Source organism: Filicampus tigris, chromosome 21, assembly GCF_054856515.1.
Source record: "Filicampus tigris isolate MCC_2025a chromosome 21, RoL_Ftig_1.0, whole genome shotgun sequence".
Lineage (NCBI taxonomy): Eukaryota > Metazoa > Chordata > Actinopteri > Syngnathiformes > Syngnathidae > Filicampus > Filicampus tigris.
Genome location: NC_141237.1, coordinates 13,558,602 through 13,575,000, shown reverse-complemented (window position 1 = coordinate 13,575,000; position 16,399 = coordinate 13,558,602). Strand labels below are relative to the sequence as shown.

At 39.2% G+C, this 16,399-nt stretch overlaps 2 protein-coding genes and 1 long non-coding RNA gene across 3 annotated transcripts in view; all 3 read left to right on the top strand.

The window, feature by feature from the left end:
• Positions 1 to 892, top strand: part of mix23 (mitochondrial matrix import factor 23) — a 6,819-nt gene extending 5,927 nt beyond the window's left edge. The window contains exon 5 of the mRNA XM_086021104.1: positions 30 to 892. Within this exon, the coding sequence (XP_085877230.1) occupies positions 30 to 80 (51 nt within the window). The 3' untranslated portion in view covers positions 81 to 892. The remainder of the gene's footprint in view (positions 1 to 29) is intronic.
• A 4,266-nt stretch (positions 893 to 5,158) lies between these two features.
• LOC147127699 (cystatin-B-like) lies at positions 5,159 to 8,574 on the top strand. The gene is made up of 3 exons (XM_086021522.1): positions 5,159 to 5,316; positions 5,421 to 5,522; positions 8,131 to 8,574. The coding sequence occupies exons 1-3, from the start codon at positions 5,251 to 5,253 to the stop codon at positions 8,257 to 8,259; spliced, it is 297 nt and encodes a 98-aa protein (XP_085877648.1). The 5' UTR covers positions 5,159 to 5,250; the 3' UTR covers positions 8,260 to 8,574.
• Positions 8,575 to 11,295: 2,721 nt separating this feature from the next.
• LOC147127698 (uncharacterized) lies at positions 11,296 to 14,073 on the top strand. The gene is made up of 3 exons (XR_015084570.1): positions 11,296 to 11,448; positions 13,373 to 13,471; positions 13,576 to 14,073. It is a non-coding gene; the product is annotated as an uncharacterized LOC147127698 (long non-coding RNA).
• Positions 14,074 to 16,399: the final 2,326 nt, after the last annotated feature.

The window sequence follows — 16,399 nt, the reverse complement described above, 5'->3', positions numbered from 1 at the left end:
ATCTTCACTCTCGTCTTCACTTGTTTCAGGTTTTTAACGAAAGGTGCCGAATACACTACACGCCTCCCAAGGTGAAATGATGCTAAGTTCCATCCAAATGACTGAGACCGAACCAGAAACTGTGACCACGCCACCGCCTTCTTGGCTCCGGAATGACTGCTCGGATGTCTCTCTCCCCTCCTCCTATTCACTCATTCCCGTCGGTGATTGTGTGTTTTAAACGGCCATCCTTCTTCCTAAGAGTGTGTGATTTGATGACAAATATTGTACAAAAAAGTTTTTTTGCTCTCAAAACAACATACTGAAATGTTTTCAGACAATCGTAGTGAGCGTGACGATACATTTTATCAAGCACACCATCAGACAGCTCAACACAAGACTTCTGGTATGCTTTTCCACTGTCAATCAGCTCTTCCTATGCCAGTGATTCCCATCTAGGGTGCCATGGTACACTAGTGGGACATGGGAAATTTTTCAATTTTACCTAATTTGTCTGAAAATGATTCATTAAACACAAATCTCTTCATCTAGCTAAGCCAGTGAGATAGTGACAGCCAGAACTATTACTTAGACTGAAAGGACTTATGTATCCATTCACTGTTGCAATTCAAACAGAATAAAATCATGGCTTCCTGCAAGTAAATCAATTAAACGGGTACAGATTTCACCTGAAGTAAATCTGTGAGTAAATTAAGGTGAGATTGTAATTATTTCAGTATTCATATTTTTGGTGACCTTTTTGTTAGGTTGTGTGCTCTGACATTTTTCTTATGTAAAATGAGCATCTTGGCTCGGTAAAAGTTGGAAAACACTGTCCTACACCACCAAGTCATGCTAATTAAAAAAGAAAGAAAAAAAAGCTTCCCTTCCGTCGCCATTATACAAATCTGCTTCTTCGCGTCTCTCATCTCAATGGTATCTGCATGTCAACAGTGCCATCTAGTGTTACAATCAGGGATCACAACAGGGGGGAATCAATATGCTTCTAGTATACATTAGTGCAGTCGCTGCTGTGACAAACAAATGAAGGGAAATCTCAATATTTTCAACAAACACGTCTAGCTATACATGTATCGTGTGTTTTGCCAATCATCCGATGTGGCTTTATTGACACGAGGTGAAAGGTTGTTTTCTTCTGATTGTTGAAAGAGCACTTGCATGGTCGGGCTGCAGTGTTTACCTTGTGTATGGTATGTAAGGGAGGAAGAATGGAGTTTAGGAGGCGTTGCTTGATGGTTGTAAAAAGCAGGACGCCTGACATAATGGATGGATGTGGGGTGTGTGTACACCAAGGGTGTGTCTGTGGGGTGGGGTGGGGGTCATGGGGTGATATGCGTGAGTATACATTCAGATGTACTTAAACAAAATGGAATGTCAAGCATGTTTTATGTCTCCAGCAAGCAAAATAGTATCCACATTCTGCAGTACTAATGTCAAGTATTATAATTTAGGATTGAGAGTTCGAAATTCACTTTTTTGATCAGCAGCTAATGAGGCCGGCGACTCTAGTTACCAGCCTATCAGAATTTCCACCAGCCATTTTTATTAAACATAAGCTCCACTGTATTTATCTCCCTCCCTCACACTACCTCTGTTTGTTTCTCGCACTGGTTGCACTCTAGAATGTAGCGTGAAACACCGGCATTCACGCAGCCATTGGGCATATTGCGAATGAAAGTTTAGTCGGACTTGACGTTTAAAATCTGAGGCGGACCGGCCGATAGACGGGTACCATTTTTTCACTCCCGGAAAAAAAAGGCGAATCACCGACGACGGAAGGGGACCCACGCTGCAGACGGATGACGAATAACGGACGCTTAATTTTTTGTAAAATGCCCTGCTCTGCCAATTTTCATGTCGAGTAGCTCAAAGCAAACATCAGTGGTTCCTCGATTTCAGCTTTTCTGTTGAACTTCCTCAATCCACGGCGCCTCGATGCACATTTAAGGCAACGGATATGCTGATTAAAATGGCGGAGTGAGAGCAATTTTAAAGTCGCGATCGAAAAATCGCGGAGCAAGGGACGACAGATGTTGAAAAACTGAAATATACTGTCTCTTGGTTCCAACGCAATGAATATTCATCATGAATCCAATGTAATTTTGTCAAATGCATTTGGCCACATCAACAAAATAAGTCTTGATAGTTATACAATGTTTCTTTTTTTTTTGCCATTGACGTAAACACACAATCAACACTATAGGATGTGTGGTGGAGTGGAGAGGCAGAGCCTCGCCTACATGTGAAGATTAAAAAAAAATAACAAAAATGAAAATTCTTGTACAGGATGGTAACACATTTTTGTTCTTAAATTTGTTGTAAAATGCAAAAGTCAAATCAAAAAGAACTTGAATCAAATTTTTGTTATTCTATTTTTTTTTACGATTTTTTGCGTCTCTCTCTTTCTCTCTCTCTCTCTCTCTCTCTGGTGAGAGATAAGGTTCCTTATGGTCAAATATTATGTGTGAAAATAATTCCAATTCCTTTTATTCAAATCGTTTTTCTTGAATGCCTGGCTGTTTATTTAAAAGCAAAAATCCCGGAAGTAATTATTACTGCACGGTGGTCGACTGGTTAGCACGTCCGCCTCACAGTTCAGGTCGTGGGTTCGATCCCGGCTCTGGCCTCCCTGTGTGGAGTTTGCATGTTCTCCCCGTGCCTGCGTGGGTTTTCTCCGGGAACTCCGGTTTCCTCCCACATTCCAAAAACATGCATGGTAAGTTGATTGGACACTCTAAATTGCCCCTAGGTATGATTGTGAGTGCGGATGTTTGTTTCTGTGTGCCCTGCGATTGGCTGGCAACCAATTCGGGGTGTCCCCCGCCCACTGCCCGAAGACAGCTGGGATAGGCTCCAGCATGCCCCGCGACCCTTGTGAGGATAAGCGGTATAGATAATGGATGGATGAAGTATTACTTCTGTGATTTCAATTCAGTTTTAAGCCTTGCTTTTCTGCTTCGAAAAGTTGTTTCTCAGAATTGAGATTTTTTTTTTCAGTCCAATTCAAAGTTTTTGTTGTTCTCCGGAGTTACGAGGTCATTTAAAAAAAAAAAAAACTACAAATTTAACATATATATATTCTCTGGCTTAAAGTGACACTTGGGTGAGTTTGACATTGGCACTTATATAATAGGTTTGCATGTAAAAATGACATTAGTACTAAAATGCCCACCTCAAAAGACTGTAGTGATTTAAGGGCTTTTTTGTGATTAGGTTTATGACAAATTTCCCCGCGCCTTTTTGGGGCGTGGCTTATGTTATGTTTTCGGTCTCAGCTGTCCACGTCATGGGAGGGAGCCAAGCGTGGTAATATTGCTCGCTTTGTCAGTTCTGTTCTGTCTAAAATGGCGACCGATCGCCACCAAAATGCAAATACACATTACTACTCTTGTCCACTTCAACCTGTGAAAGTATAAAAGTGTTCTGCACAATAGTTTGGATTTATTGACATAAAACGCGATCTCATCATGATCACCTCCACAAAATCAAAAATACCGTGTAGATTGTTCCTCCACTTTCACAAGCTGAAGCGAACAAGAGCATGAATGCGCACATGAACCCCGACCGGTTATATTTCGGACATTTAGCGACGCTAAACTCGACTCAACTCAGGAGAGAGACGGCGGCTTGCAGCAGCAGCAGGCAGATTGGAGCTTTACGCCCCCCTCTTCCCTCCCCGGCTAAAGGTAGGATAATGGGACGGCTAATAGCAACAACTAGCTTCAGGTCATTAAAACAAAAGGTGTTAGCACAACAACATTAGCTCCTTACTCTGCGTCCAGCCTGCGTCGATCTTCAAGTCGCGAGGTTGCCTCCCAAGCAGTCGCGTGCGTTGTCAAACAGAGAGCCGCCAGTGAGTGAGAACGCCCAGGGGTTTTTACAACTTTTTTGTGCAAAGACAATTGGGTGATATTTGACAAACAACTCTGCTGGCTACAAGTGGATGACTTTAATTTTTAAATTGGCCATTCCTTGCCAAAATAGCAGGTGATATGGCGAGGTGACATCATCAAATGTAAAGCATAAGTAGTCAAATGACCGCCTTTTGGGTGTTCTAGTGGTAAGCCCTCATCGAACAAGCGTCAATGTTCAGCGAACAAAAAGCTCCAGCGAGGCTGACTCCACAACCGAGTGTGGCCGCATTGGAACGTACCTTTTCGGCTGTTGTCGGTCGAGTAAATGGGGCCATTCCTCATCCAAATAAATGTGCATGTCTACTCATTTCCACTTTGTAAATATCCTGAATGGTGTTAAATGCCTCGCTCGTCCTAACCGTGATCAGCAAAGACGCAGTGGGTTTTTTTTCCACATTTCCTCATTCTCATGCAATAAGTCAGCCACGGAGAGGTTAATCCTTTTGATATGTTGAAGTGGGCATTAGTAAAGATGTCCACATACATTTTGGTGCCAATTGATCACCATTTTTGGACGTCATAAGCAATGAAAGTACAATGATTTCGAATGGAGAGTTTGGAATCAGTTACTCCCGTGACACCTGCCGAACAGGGATGGAACGCTAGGGGACGCGGCCATTCTCCTCATTATCAAGAGCCGTTGTTCATGGCGTCACTTATTTCCTAATTCCTCCCGAATGTATTGATAAAATAGAAAATTACAACTCTTTTCATTTTCCTGATCAAAAAATATATTAAATGAACTTGTTAGTGAAAACATGGCCATCCCGGCCCCACGGTCCCTTTAAGCTTTGGAAGTGCAGCCACACCTCACAGAACTCAACATTACCTAAATGCTCTTTTACGAATGCAACAAATGAACAATTCATGGGGAAAAAAATAACTGGTAATGATCCCCTTCAGTACTGGGAGATACAGAGGTTCAATATATCCCAGCCAGTACAGGGGGTACCTATTTCTTCTTAAAATATTATGGAATGTTGGAGTCCACCGAAAACAGCCTACCAGCCACACCTCGGAACCTTTCACTATTTTATAAAAGGCAGTCGTTCAGACAAATATATTTTTAAAAAGAAACATGTTACGCTTAACAAAAATAATGTTAGACTATAACTAAGTGTAAAACCTAAACGGTACTACTTGAATCTGCAGATTGAATAATGTTACGCTTTTCCGTTTAGGTTTAATTAAAACTTCCCACCCCCACCTCCACATGGGAATGGTACGGTCCATGAGTCATCGTCACATGATAAAGCGGTAGTGTTCAACTGGGAAGACGGACAGTCGTTTCCTTTTTCTGTTCCTTGGCCTCTTCAAGTACTTGTTTAGACGCAAGATGATTTGCGGAGGGCTTGCAGGTGTTAAAAATGCAGACGAAGATATTCAGAAAATCTGCGACGGAGTGAGTATGGAAATTTGACACTTACTTTTATTGTTGCTTGCTTTTGAAGTAAACATTGCACACATGAAAACTAACTAAACTAAATCAAACCAAATAACTTACAGGTAAAGAGTCAAGCTGAACAAAAAACTAACAAGACTTACGATGCCTTCGTCGCCAAGTGTTACAAATCACAGGTTGTGGGTGGGACCAACTACTTTATCAAGGTAAGAACGCATTTTATTCAAGTTTGATTTGTGTTATACGGGCCCGAGCAGTGACCGCGGCAAAGTCCCTATTGTTTCTTTGTTGTTATTATTATTATTATTATTATTATTATTATTATTATTATTATTAGGGTCCGAGCAGCGACTGCTGCTAGTGATGGGATATTGATGCCTCAAGGAGTGTATTGACACATTTAACAAACTGTGTTGACACTGTATATTGACACTGTGTTGGTCACTCATTAGTGACCTCTGCTGTAGATGTAAAATCATTGCAGGTAAACAACATGAAACTATGATAGAACAAAGTGCATGCTGACCTAACATTAGCCCGTGAAATAATATTCAAGCTTTATTCAGTTGCTAGTGTTTTACTTCCAATATGATCTTTGTATAATTTTATTTGCTCCATTTGTTTGTTGAGTGAAATTGTTTCTGTAAATGCTCAAATGAGTTGGCACGTGATATAATTTGTCTAATAAGATTCAGACATAACATGTGGAAGTTATGTATGGGATTTTGTTAACCAGAATGTTCAATCATATGAAATAACACACTAAATATGGATTAATTCATGCTTTTTTAATGAGGAGCAAAAGTTTTTGAAGTGTTTGCTCCAAGATGATTTCTCCTCCTCTAATTTATCTGGAAAAAAGTCAGACCTCAGGTTTTGTGGTATTTCACAATAGAATAATTGTTGCAAAGTAACGCAAGATTATTTTATGAGGAAACGAAAGACTTCCACTTCCACTTTATATCGGCGCTGGCAGACATTTTTACGGTCTAAATATGTCCCACACAAGGACATACTTGAAATGCAATGGGATAAGGTATATGTTCTAAATGTTAACCAGTGTTTTTCCTGGCTCAAATTGAGGTAGTTGTCGTACAATCCAGACCATGTGCCATGACGTGCATGTATTCTGTAAATTCAGATGACTCACTTTCTTTTACAAGAGTTTCAATAAGAATAACTCATTCATTTATTAAAACTAGAGCCACAATTTTGTATTTCTGCAAAGAGCCACAATATACATATGGGCGCACATAAAGATTTTTTGTTTTTTTTGTTGTTGTTTTTTCGTGTGGTTGCCATTATATTCAACAAAAACGGTTAAAACGTCCTGTGTTAAACTTCAGATTTTTGTTATGCTCTTATTTTATTTTGAGTTTTTTTTCTTTTTCATTAAAAAAAAAAAGGGTAAATAATTCAAAGTTCAGTTAGTTGTAATTCTCTTTACTACATTGGGGACAAAGGTTCGAGGGGAATTGAACAAAAAAATTGAAATTAACGAGTGCAATCAGACTATTTTAATGGGGCGTATTGTAGTTTGTCCGATTGGGGCAGACGATTTGCATTTGATTGCTAACAACCAATCGGAATACCACCGTGTTTTTTTACTACAATTGATGACACAAAATTCATGAAAATCATATCTTAAAAAGTACAATGACTCTTATTTCTTCGCAATTTATTCTCTACCTTTTACCTAGGCTTGTTCCTACTTATATTTTGAGTGCATGTTTTGCATTTTATTTTAAGCAAGTATTACAATTTAGGGGTTGTAAATTAACTTTTTTCATCAGAAGCCAATGCGGCGGAATTACATGTGTTGAACCACTAGAGGGCAGACTATGCCTGTGCAGTGTTACTGCGGGGAACGCACAATTAAGTGTTGTGCAGATCATTAACTCATTCACTGCCATTGACTTATTTATTTGTCTTTTCGTAGTCCAGCCATTCAATTCCAGGAATTTATTCATATATATTTTTTAAATGTTTCAAACGTTAGGGTAAAAGAGGGTCTGAAAATGTCTGGCACTTAATGAGTTAAGGCGGCTCCGCGGTATGCCAGAAGAGAATAGTGGTCTTGCTTTTTAAAAGAACACAACACTCAATTCGGTACTTGACCCGGTTAGGGACGATTAGAGGGACGGACGAAAACCCACTTCCGTCCTTTTTAAAAGTCTTTGTCCATCCATCTATCCACAAAATGGGCATACAATCTCTGGTAACCTTTATTCACACATTACAATGTGCAAAACCCTCGATGGGAGATGAACATTTGTTTGTGCAATAATTACGTACAAAGACCATAGACGGGCGAAAATCCACTTCCGCTTATGCTTAATCCATCCTTTTTTTTTAAAAAAAAGTTTCCCGTTTATCACCGGTAAAATGGTCCGTCAATGGGCGGATGGACGGACCAGTCCGTCGGCTAGGCGGAATGCCCAGCTCTGCTATTTTCATAGCTCTTTGTGCTGGTGAGAGTGAGACATGAGCTACATATTCACATGAATGTGCATTTGTAATAAAGCAAGGTGTAACCTTTATACATGTAAAATATATTCAGTAATTCTTATAGACCCCCACTGTGTGACATCACATTTGTATACTGGGTGCGCTGCCTGAGGGCTATTTTGACTTCATGGATGGTCACTATGAGGACTGATCAGAGACTGTGGGCGGGCCGAATGTGGCCCCCGGGCCTTGCTTTGACCAGGCCCGATCTAGAGCATTTGAGTATATTTGGTTACATTTGTCATTTGGAGAAAGATAAGTGAGAAGCTCTCCTAAACGTTGGCGCTCTTCTACTTTTGTTGTTAGGTGCACGTGGGAGGAGACGACCACATCCACATTCGCGTCTTCCAAAGTCTGCCATACGCTGGCTCAGTGCTGCAGCTGGCCGACATCCAGGAGTCCAAGACGCATGCCGATGCCATTGAGTTCTTCTGAATGACAAATACTGTACTGGCAGTAGCCTTCTCGTTTGTCTTTACAGTAACTCGTGTATTGCAAATACAGTGGTACCTCTACTTACGAAATTAATTGGTTCTGGAAGAAATTTCTTAAGTAGAAAATTCTGTAAGTAGAGACGTGTTTTCCATGTAAATGTCTGTTCCAAGACCCCCAAAATTCTGACATAAATGTTTTATAAAGCATAATGCAGCAAAACATGTTACAATTAGATAATTGCACAATAAATGAGAGTTGTGTACAATGCAAAAAACAAAGAATAAAGAATAAAAATGATGGTCGTTTACCTTTTAATTGCTGTCCTCCTCGCTTTTTTCCCTCTTTGGTTCATGTTCTCTCTCAGAAGTCTTTTTTGCCTGGCGTTTTGTAAAGACTTGATTTAATAACGTGGCGACTGTCGATACATTACGGCCATATTCTTTGGCGAGATCTACCAAACGCATCCCTTTTTCATACTCTTCTATTATCTCTTGCTTTGTTTGTATGGACCAAAAAAACGTTTTTCCCCCTTTTTTTTTTTTTTTTTTTTTTTCTTTTCATCGTTTCTAATTCACGTCAAACTATCGGAACACCTCATGGCCCTAGGGGCGAATGACGAGGACGCTGCACAGACATATCTATCACATATCTATCTATCTACCTGTCTATCTACACACATAGACACATACGGTAGAGGTCCCTCTTCGCCAATGGGGTGCCAGGAAGATGCTAGGCTAGCCAATGGCAGAGCAGCTTGTTCTTTCGTAACAAGAGGCAATATTTTCCTGTTGAGGCGTTCAGTAACTTGAAAATTTCGTGTGAAGATACTTCGTAAGTAGGGGTACCACTGTAAATACAAAATAATCTGCTATGTACTGGAGTTCAGTCATTAAAAAAATAAAATAAAAGATCTTCTGATGTGTGATTTGAAAAGCTTGACACTTGATTGGCCTGAACATCACCACTTCTATACAGTAATAGGTCTGTATGTAAAAATGAGTACAATTCACCCCACTAAAAGAATCTGTCTTTTTTTGTGATGGCTAAAGTCGTAGATTGGCATGCTCCCTTCTGGTGCATGTTCTTTTTTCCCCCCTCCAATCTCAGCCAGTGTACGTCATAGCGGGGGGGGCTCAACCGTGACACGTGCTCTTTCCTGGCCCGTCAGAAATATGTGTAGCAACAGTAGCCCCAGTTAAGCCCCTACAGAATTTTATTTGATATTCTAAAATATATTTATGATTCTTGTAATTATTTTGTCAGCCCTACTATGTATCGGCCAAGCACCCCTTTATCCTCGGGGGGAGGGGAAAAAATCCGGGTATCGTCCCTGCGTGTGTTCAGTAGCAAGAAAAAAAAAAAAAAAGAACACACACAGACACACAGAAATATTTCTTGATATACCTTTATGTCCAACAGTGTTCATTTTGAATGAGGACTTTATTATTATTATTGTTATTTCAACATTACATGTCAAAGATGAATATTTCACTCTTGACTCTACGTTTACTTCTGTTCTCAAGCAATATATAAAAATGTCTGCGTAACAGCTGAATCGTAAACGGAACATGACTTCAAATTCATCAGTTTCTTTTTATTTGTTACCATTTCTTCAATATTTTAGTTTAAGTATACAGTGGGCCCCCGCTATTCGTGGAAGATAGTTACCGGGCTTGCCCGAGAATAGCGAAAATCTGCATATAATTACACCTGAATTGACTTATTTTTTTAACCTGAAAAAGTTTTTGAGTGTGGGAACATACCGGCACTAAGCATTTTCCATCAAAAACAGGTATTATCCCCCTAAAAGAATGATTATTATTATTCTTTTTTTTTTTTTTAAATAAGTTTTAAAAATCCGCGAATAGGTAAATTCACGAGTGCCGAACCACTGGCATGCAGTCGTCCACTGTACATATTAGTGTCTGTTCTATTTCTGAGAGTATCTAATGCTAAACATTAACCCCTACTAAACTTCAAAATCCCCAACTGTTGTTAAAATGCATAATATTAAGTAGTTATGTTGAATGCGGATTTTTTTTTTTCTGTTCAGCTTCAACAAAAGATGCTTTCCATGCTTAGTATGTATATTTGAATCAACAATAGGCCTACACCCTGTCTACCCCCCCTGCCCCCCCACACACCCTTGCTGTACACACACCCCACACCCAGCCATTGTGTCAGGCATTCTCTTATACTCACAACCATAGAGCAACACCCTCTACAAGACATTCTTTCTCCCCTATATGTTTGATTCCGTAGATATGCAATACAATTGTTGCAGTAATCTGTTTACAATCGGGGCACACCTCCAACTCTCTTCTGTCACTCTGCGGTGTCTTTCTTCAACAGGAAAGCAGCAGGTGTCGCCCCTCATATTTTCTCCCCGTCAATCACACACACGCAAAGCCGCGTACACAGTAGCCTCGTACCGTAGCTAGCAGGCAGACGGTGACTCAATAAGCGCTGCTAATATAAAAATATATAGAAGTATTTTTAATAAATATGATAGAAACGAACAATATATAGCTACAGGGGTCTTACTAATTTGTGTGATGGCTTGTAAGATTGACCGTCTTACAGCTAGCTGTACACATTTTTTATGTAGGCCGGGGAAAAAAATGAATGACCAATAACTGCCGCTGCTAAACCACTAAGATGTAGCCCCAAACCGCCAAAACAAACAAACAAACAAACAAAAAAAGCATTTTAAAATATGATAGTCACAGACATGTGACCACTGAGCATGGTTGGAGGATGTTGGTTTTAATTTCAATGATAACTTTCTATTTTATGTATGTGCTTCCATCGACAATTTTCCTGACAAAAGTATGAAGTATGAAGACAATCATATATTCCAGCAGCGACAACAAGGATGTGTCCCACAACAACGGCGCTAACGTTGTAGAACACGACATGGGTGAGCTTCAATGCGTTGTGCAGGGCACACCTTCAACGTCGTTGATAATTTCTTGTAGTCGAAGAAGTCGCCACTAGGAGTCAGCGTTTTTGCTCTTGCTGTACCGACATGTGACTTTTGCCCCCCAAATCCCACTAAAACTGATTTGTAGTTTTGAACTGTTTTCCAGTAGCAAACTGATAGTTTGCTACTTTGTGAAGACTCTGTTGGTATATCTCAAAAGCTGTAGTACAAGCGATGAAAATACCTGTAAATATCTGTAAAATCAGGTAAGCAGAGCAGTTGGGAGTAGCCCTTTTGTTTTGACACTTTTTCCCCCTGTTTTTGATCGATGGGAGGTAGGTTAAATTTGTTCACTTTTATTTAACCCTTGTGTTTAAGGAAGGTACGGTTTATTTAGAGTGTTTTGTTTGTTATGTTGTTATTTTCTCCCTTTAAACAATAAAACTGCTCATAAATAACTCAAGTCACAGCAGGTGTTGTTGGCTTTTACTGGGAGTGGGAAGACAACAGTCGCACCATTATTCTTTCAAAAATACAGTAGTTTGTGCGCTGGTTACTTGTAATGGTAATCAGAATTTGGCTAACAAGCGAGCTAGCATAAATGTATCTCATGGACACCGTTGGACTTCAGTTTTCAAAAGTAATTATTGTGTGGTAATTTGTTTTTTGTGGTTTAAATCCGTGCGCTGGTCCCCTGTGTTGGTTAACATAATTTCTCACGAGAGTTTAACTGCACAGCTTAATTACAGAGAAAATCAATATCTGGGGTGCGGCGCGTGTATATTTAAGAAATTGCGTTATAGTTTGGCATTCTCGACGTCGTATGTGTATTCCTGAGCAATTATAATGCCAACAAATCTTTATTGAAAGGTTGTTCATCATCATTAATGATGGCACTTGTGATTTAAAAAAAAAAAACAATTGCATTGACAACAATTACAAGTTAAGGTCAGTAGTCATTGAAATTCAGGTTCAGGATAGCAACCCCTCGATATTTCGCTACAGCTCATCTGTTTTCTGAAGCTGAGCCATGATTGGTCGTTATCTGAGCCCTGAGCAGTTGTGATGTCATTTTCAGTTGACAGAAGTGACAAAATGGCCGCCCTCCAGAGATGGCTAAAAACAGGGGGATTAACTCTTATTCCACAAATACAATATTTATCAGAATGCCTTGTTTCAACAAGTGAGAGAACATATTCTTGGAAAAAAATATGTTTGGGTTGACTTCCGCTTTAATGAATGTGTTTTTACTTCATTACTTGACACCTCTGAACCTGCAGCTAAAGTTTGATGAGCGTTATTCAAAATTGTTAAGTTACACTTTAGGGTATGTAGAAGATTGATTGCAAGAGAGTAGACGCGCTTTTAACGTTGACACAGAGTAACAAATTACCTTCCCTATAACAGCAGATCAAGGGGAGGGCTCGATGCTTCTTCTGTTCGATCTCAGCGCTGCTTTCGACACACAATTAGTCAGCGAGCGGCTTCGTCACTGGGTGGGGATCAGAGACACTCCCCTGAGTTGATTTCTGAGCAGACCGTCGCTTTCATCATAGGCAATCTCTACTCATCTAACTCTACCGTTGTCTGTGGTGTACTGCAAGGTCGTTTAGGTTTTTGACCCCCCCCAAAAAAAAACAAGCGCCACAAAGTCTGTTCACTGCTATGAAGATGACACGCAGATACACTGTAACCTCCGCTGAACCCAGAAGACCCTCGAAGCCTTAGCTTCAGCTAGCTAACGGCTAACTAGCAACTGTAAAAGAATTCCTTTCCGACATCAGTTGCTGAATGGCAAAAATAATTCTGCCACTCAATAATTGAAAATTTGAAATAACCAACATGGCATCATCGCAGACAATATCACACGCACAGCCAGAAACTTGAGTCCCTTTCCACCTTCAAAACGCATATTAACAAAGTGGTCCAGTCGTGCTTCTTCCACAGCCACAGCCCAAATAAAATTCATAATCACTAAACTGGATCATGAAAACGTTACGTTCCTCTATTTGAATATAAATATTGGCAACACTGTACCTCTGTCTTTGACATACTAGTCTGTCAGTGTGACTGATCTGTGTCATCCAACCATTTTGTTCACAAAAGTAACTAGGCCAAATGTTAGGCTAGGCTAAATGTTTTTTTGGATCAAATGAGAATCTTATGTGATTTTTGTTATCTTGCTAATAGGTGGAGAAATGGCCCGCAAAAGTAAAGAACTTTAAGAAATGGAGACACTGCTTGAAGCGACAGTGAAAAATTACAAAAGGACGACTCGCCATCAGCAAAGTAAAATCCGTCAAATCAATGTTGACACAATCACATGCATTGTTACAAAAATGTGTCTTTTAATACTAGACGGGTTCAAATTGTGTTTTAAATGTATTTTTCAGGTTTTACTTCCCAAGTCCTGCCCAATCAACACAGCATCAATATGCTGGACAAAACCGGCGAAACTGATGAAATGCTAAAGTTGAAACTGGTTCTGAAAAATGAACGCTCTAAGTGTAAAAGTAAAAATGTCGCTACACAGGAGAAACAGGTTCTCTGTTGATGATTTCAGACGTGATGAAAAGGAGTTTACATTTTACACTGGTTTGACTTGGCTTCATTTCATGGCTGTATGGAATTTTTTTGGACCCTCTAGAGATAATTGATCATATCACAAAAGCTGCCTCAAGTCAGAGTAGATGCATTAAGTGAATTTTAAAAAATAGATTGCTAGGGAAAATAATACCCTTGCCACTGCAGCAGATTTTTTCACAAATGCTTTTTTGTTGCTGGCTGCTTAGTTAACTTGCAAGAAGCACTTGTTACATAAATTGATGTAACATCTTCAATACTCATTTTCATGAATTATTGTATATAAATGTTGAAATAACTGCTCTCAATCACAAAATATATTTAAAGAGGAAGGTAACGCAAACATTTTTTTTTTCTCGAGAATATGTTCTATGCAAGCCCACTAGTTGAAACAGGGCATTCTGATAGATATTGCGTTTGTGGAATAAGTGTTAATCCACTCGTTTTTAGCCATCTCTGGGCGACCAATCACGGCTCAGATTCAGAAAACAGGTCAAACTTGATTGGTTGTCATGAGCAGTTGTGATGTCATTTCAGTCGCCAGAAGACAAAATGGCAGTCCCCAGAGATGGCTAAAAACGAGTGCATTTTGCTGCTTAATTTATATTCCACAAACGCAAAATCAATCAGAATGCCGTGTTTCAACTCGTGGACCTGCTGGGAACATGTTCTTGGAAAAAAAATGTGTTTGGGTTGACTTCCCCTTTAACTCTTAAAAAACACAAAAAAAACATTCAAATTCACAATATTAATATAATCAATATAATTATTAATACTAAATTATTAAATTATTAAAACTCATTCACTGCAAAAGACAAATGTATTTGTCTTTTCACAGCCCAGCCATTCAATCCCAGGAATTTTTTCTTTTTTTCAAATTTTTTCAAACGATAGGGTAAAAGAGGGCCTGAAAATGTCTGGCAATGAATGAGATAAATGACTCATGTTAATTTCTTTGAGTATTTCAAGTAAAGAAAAAATATCTCAAGCGGCTTACGTTGTATTCTTTAACTCAAAATTGGAAGATGTCTACGAATGCTAATTTCCCCCATCGAAGGTTAAAACAGAAAACTGCCTGCTGTTTCTTACTCAGTGCTGTGGAAAAGACTTTTGGGTGTGTTATTTTCAGTGATATGGAGCAAACCATAACTGTACAAGTCTATGTCATACAACAGACCATCTGGTGAAGCTCAGAATCCAAAAATCTTTCCAATATCCATCTTGTGTTTGAGGATCTTCATTTGCTGGACTTGACCCTCGCGCTTTGATGTCCTTACCATCATCGAAAGATGGATCAGTAGCTAGCTTTTGATTAACTGTATGTTGGCGTCCGTGCCAACATAATGGATGGATCAGCATATTTATTTTCATTGTCAATAAAATAGAAAATAGAGAATATTGACTCTCAAAGTGGGTCAGCCTTTGACCATCTGGTTGGACCATACTTTCCCAGAACCACACATATAAAAAAAACCAAAAAACAAGATATGATATAACACAAAATAAAATCATTACAATAAAAGAAAAGAAAGGTGGCAGTGGATTTTGTCCTTTGATACAAATGTACATGTTCTGTAGGAGTAGGACATACATATTTTTGTTATTATTATTTTTCAAATATATTTTCATCTTTGTACCCCCTTTTATAAAAAGTGAAAAACTCCTCCTTCCAGTAAGTGTAAGTGGAATGTGGTCAAGATGAGATATCATTTCCTCTTTTGCAACCACCCGAGCCAGACAGCCCACGTTCGCATCTGCAGTCAGGTCAGCCTCCACTTGAAACGATCAAGTCAAGTGCCAACTGCACACAGGAAGGCCAGAACCTGGATTTCAACTCACAATCTCTCAACTATGAAGTAGTAGAGGTGCTAACCAGTCATCCATCGCGGAATCAAGCCAATATATATTAAATTGAATTCACTGCATTTTCTTTCTCCGTAGATTCAAACTGATTTTCCAGTGTCATTGTTGAAAAAACACAATTAAAAAATGTTAGGCATTTGGCTTGGAATTTTCAGTGAGTCAGTGAGGCTACGTTCACACTGCATGCCAGGGCATGATGGCCAGTTGATGAGCAATAAGTTCGGTCCATGTACATTTAATTCAACTTCATGCATCGAAAAGTTCACGCATTGTGGCTGACTTTTTTTTTTGTTTTGTACTATACATGAACCTCCATTGCACCCCATCCCTCCCACACACACCCTTGCAGTACACCCCACCACATTCAGACATTTTTGCAAGGCTTTCTCTTACTCACAACCGAGCAACGCCCTCTAAACGAGTGGTTTGTGTATCCCGGATCCTTTTTGTCACATCATGAGTATCCTCTCACTCATGTGCTGATGATGCTCCAAAAGTAGAACCTAACACAACTGATAATTCAATGAAAATCGTTTTATTTTGTTTCCTTGATTTCAACGTTCATTTCTTAGGCATTGTCTTTTTTTTTTTTTTTTTTAACTCAAATTAAACATAAAAACGAATGCTGCCTTGAAAATAAATACTGTAAGTAATGTAAATAAATAGTAGGATTTTTTTAAAAATAGAAAAAAAACCCCTCTGACTGCTTAATAAAACTCTTATAACATTTTTCACAAAAAAACTGGAGCTCCTTTGATTAAGTCCGCTTTA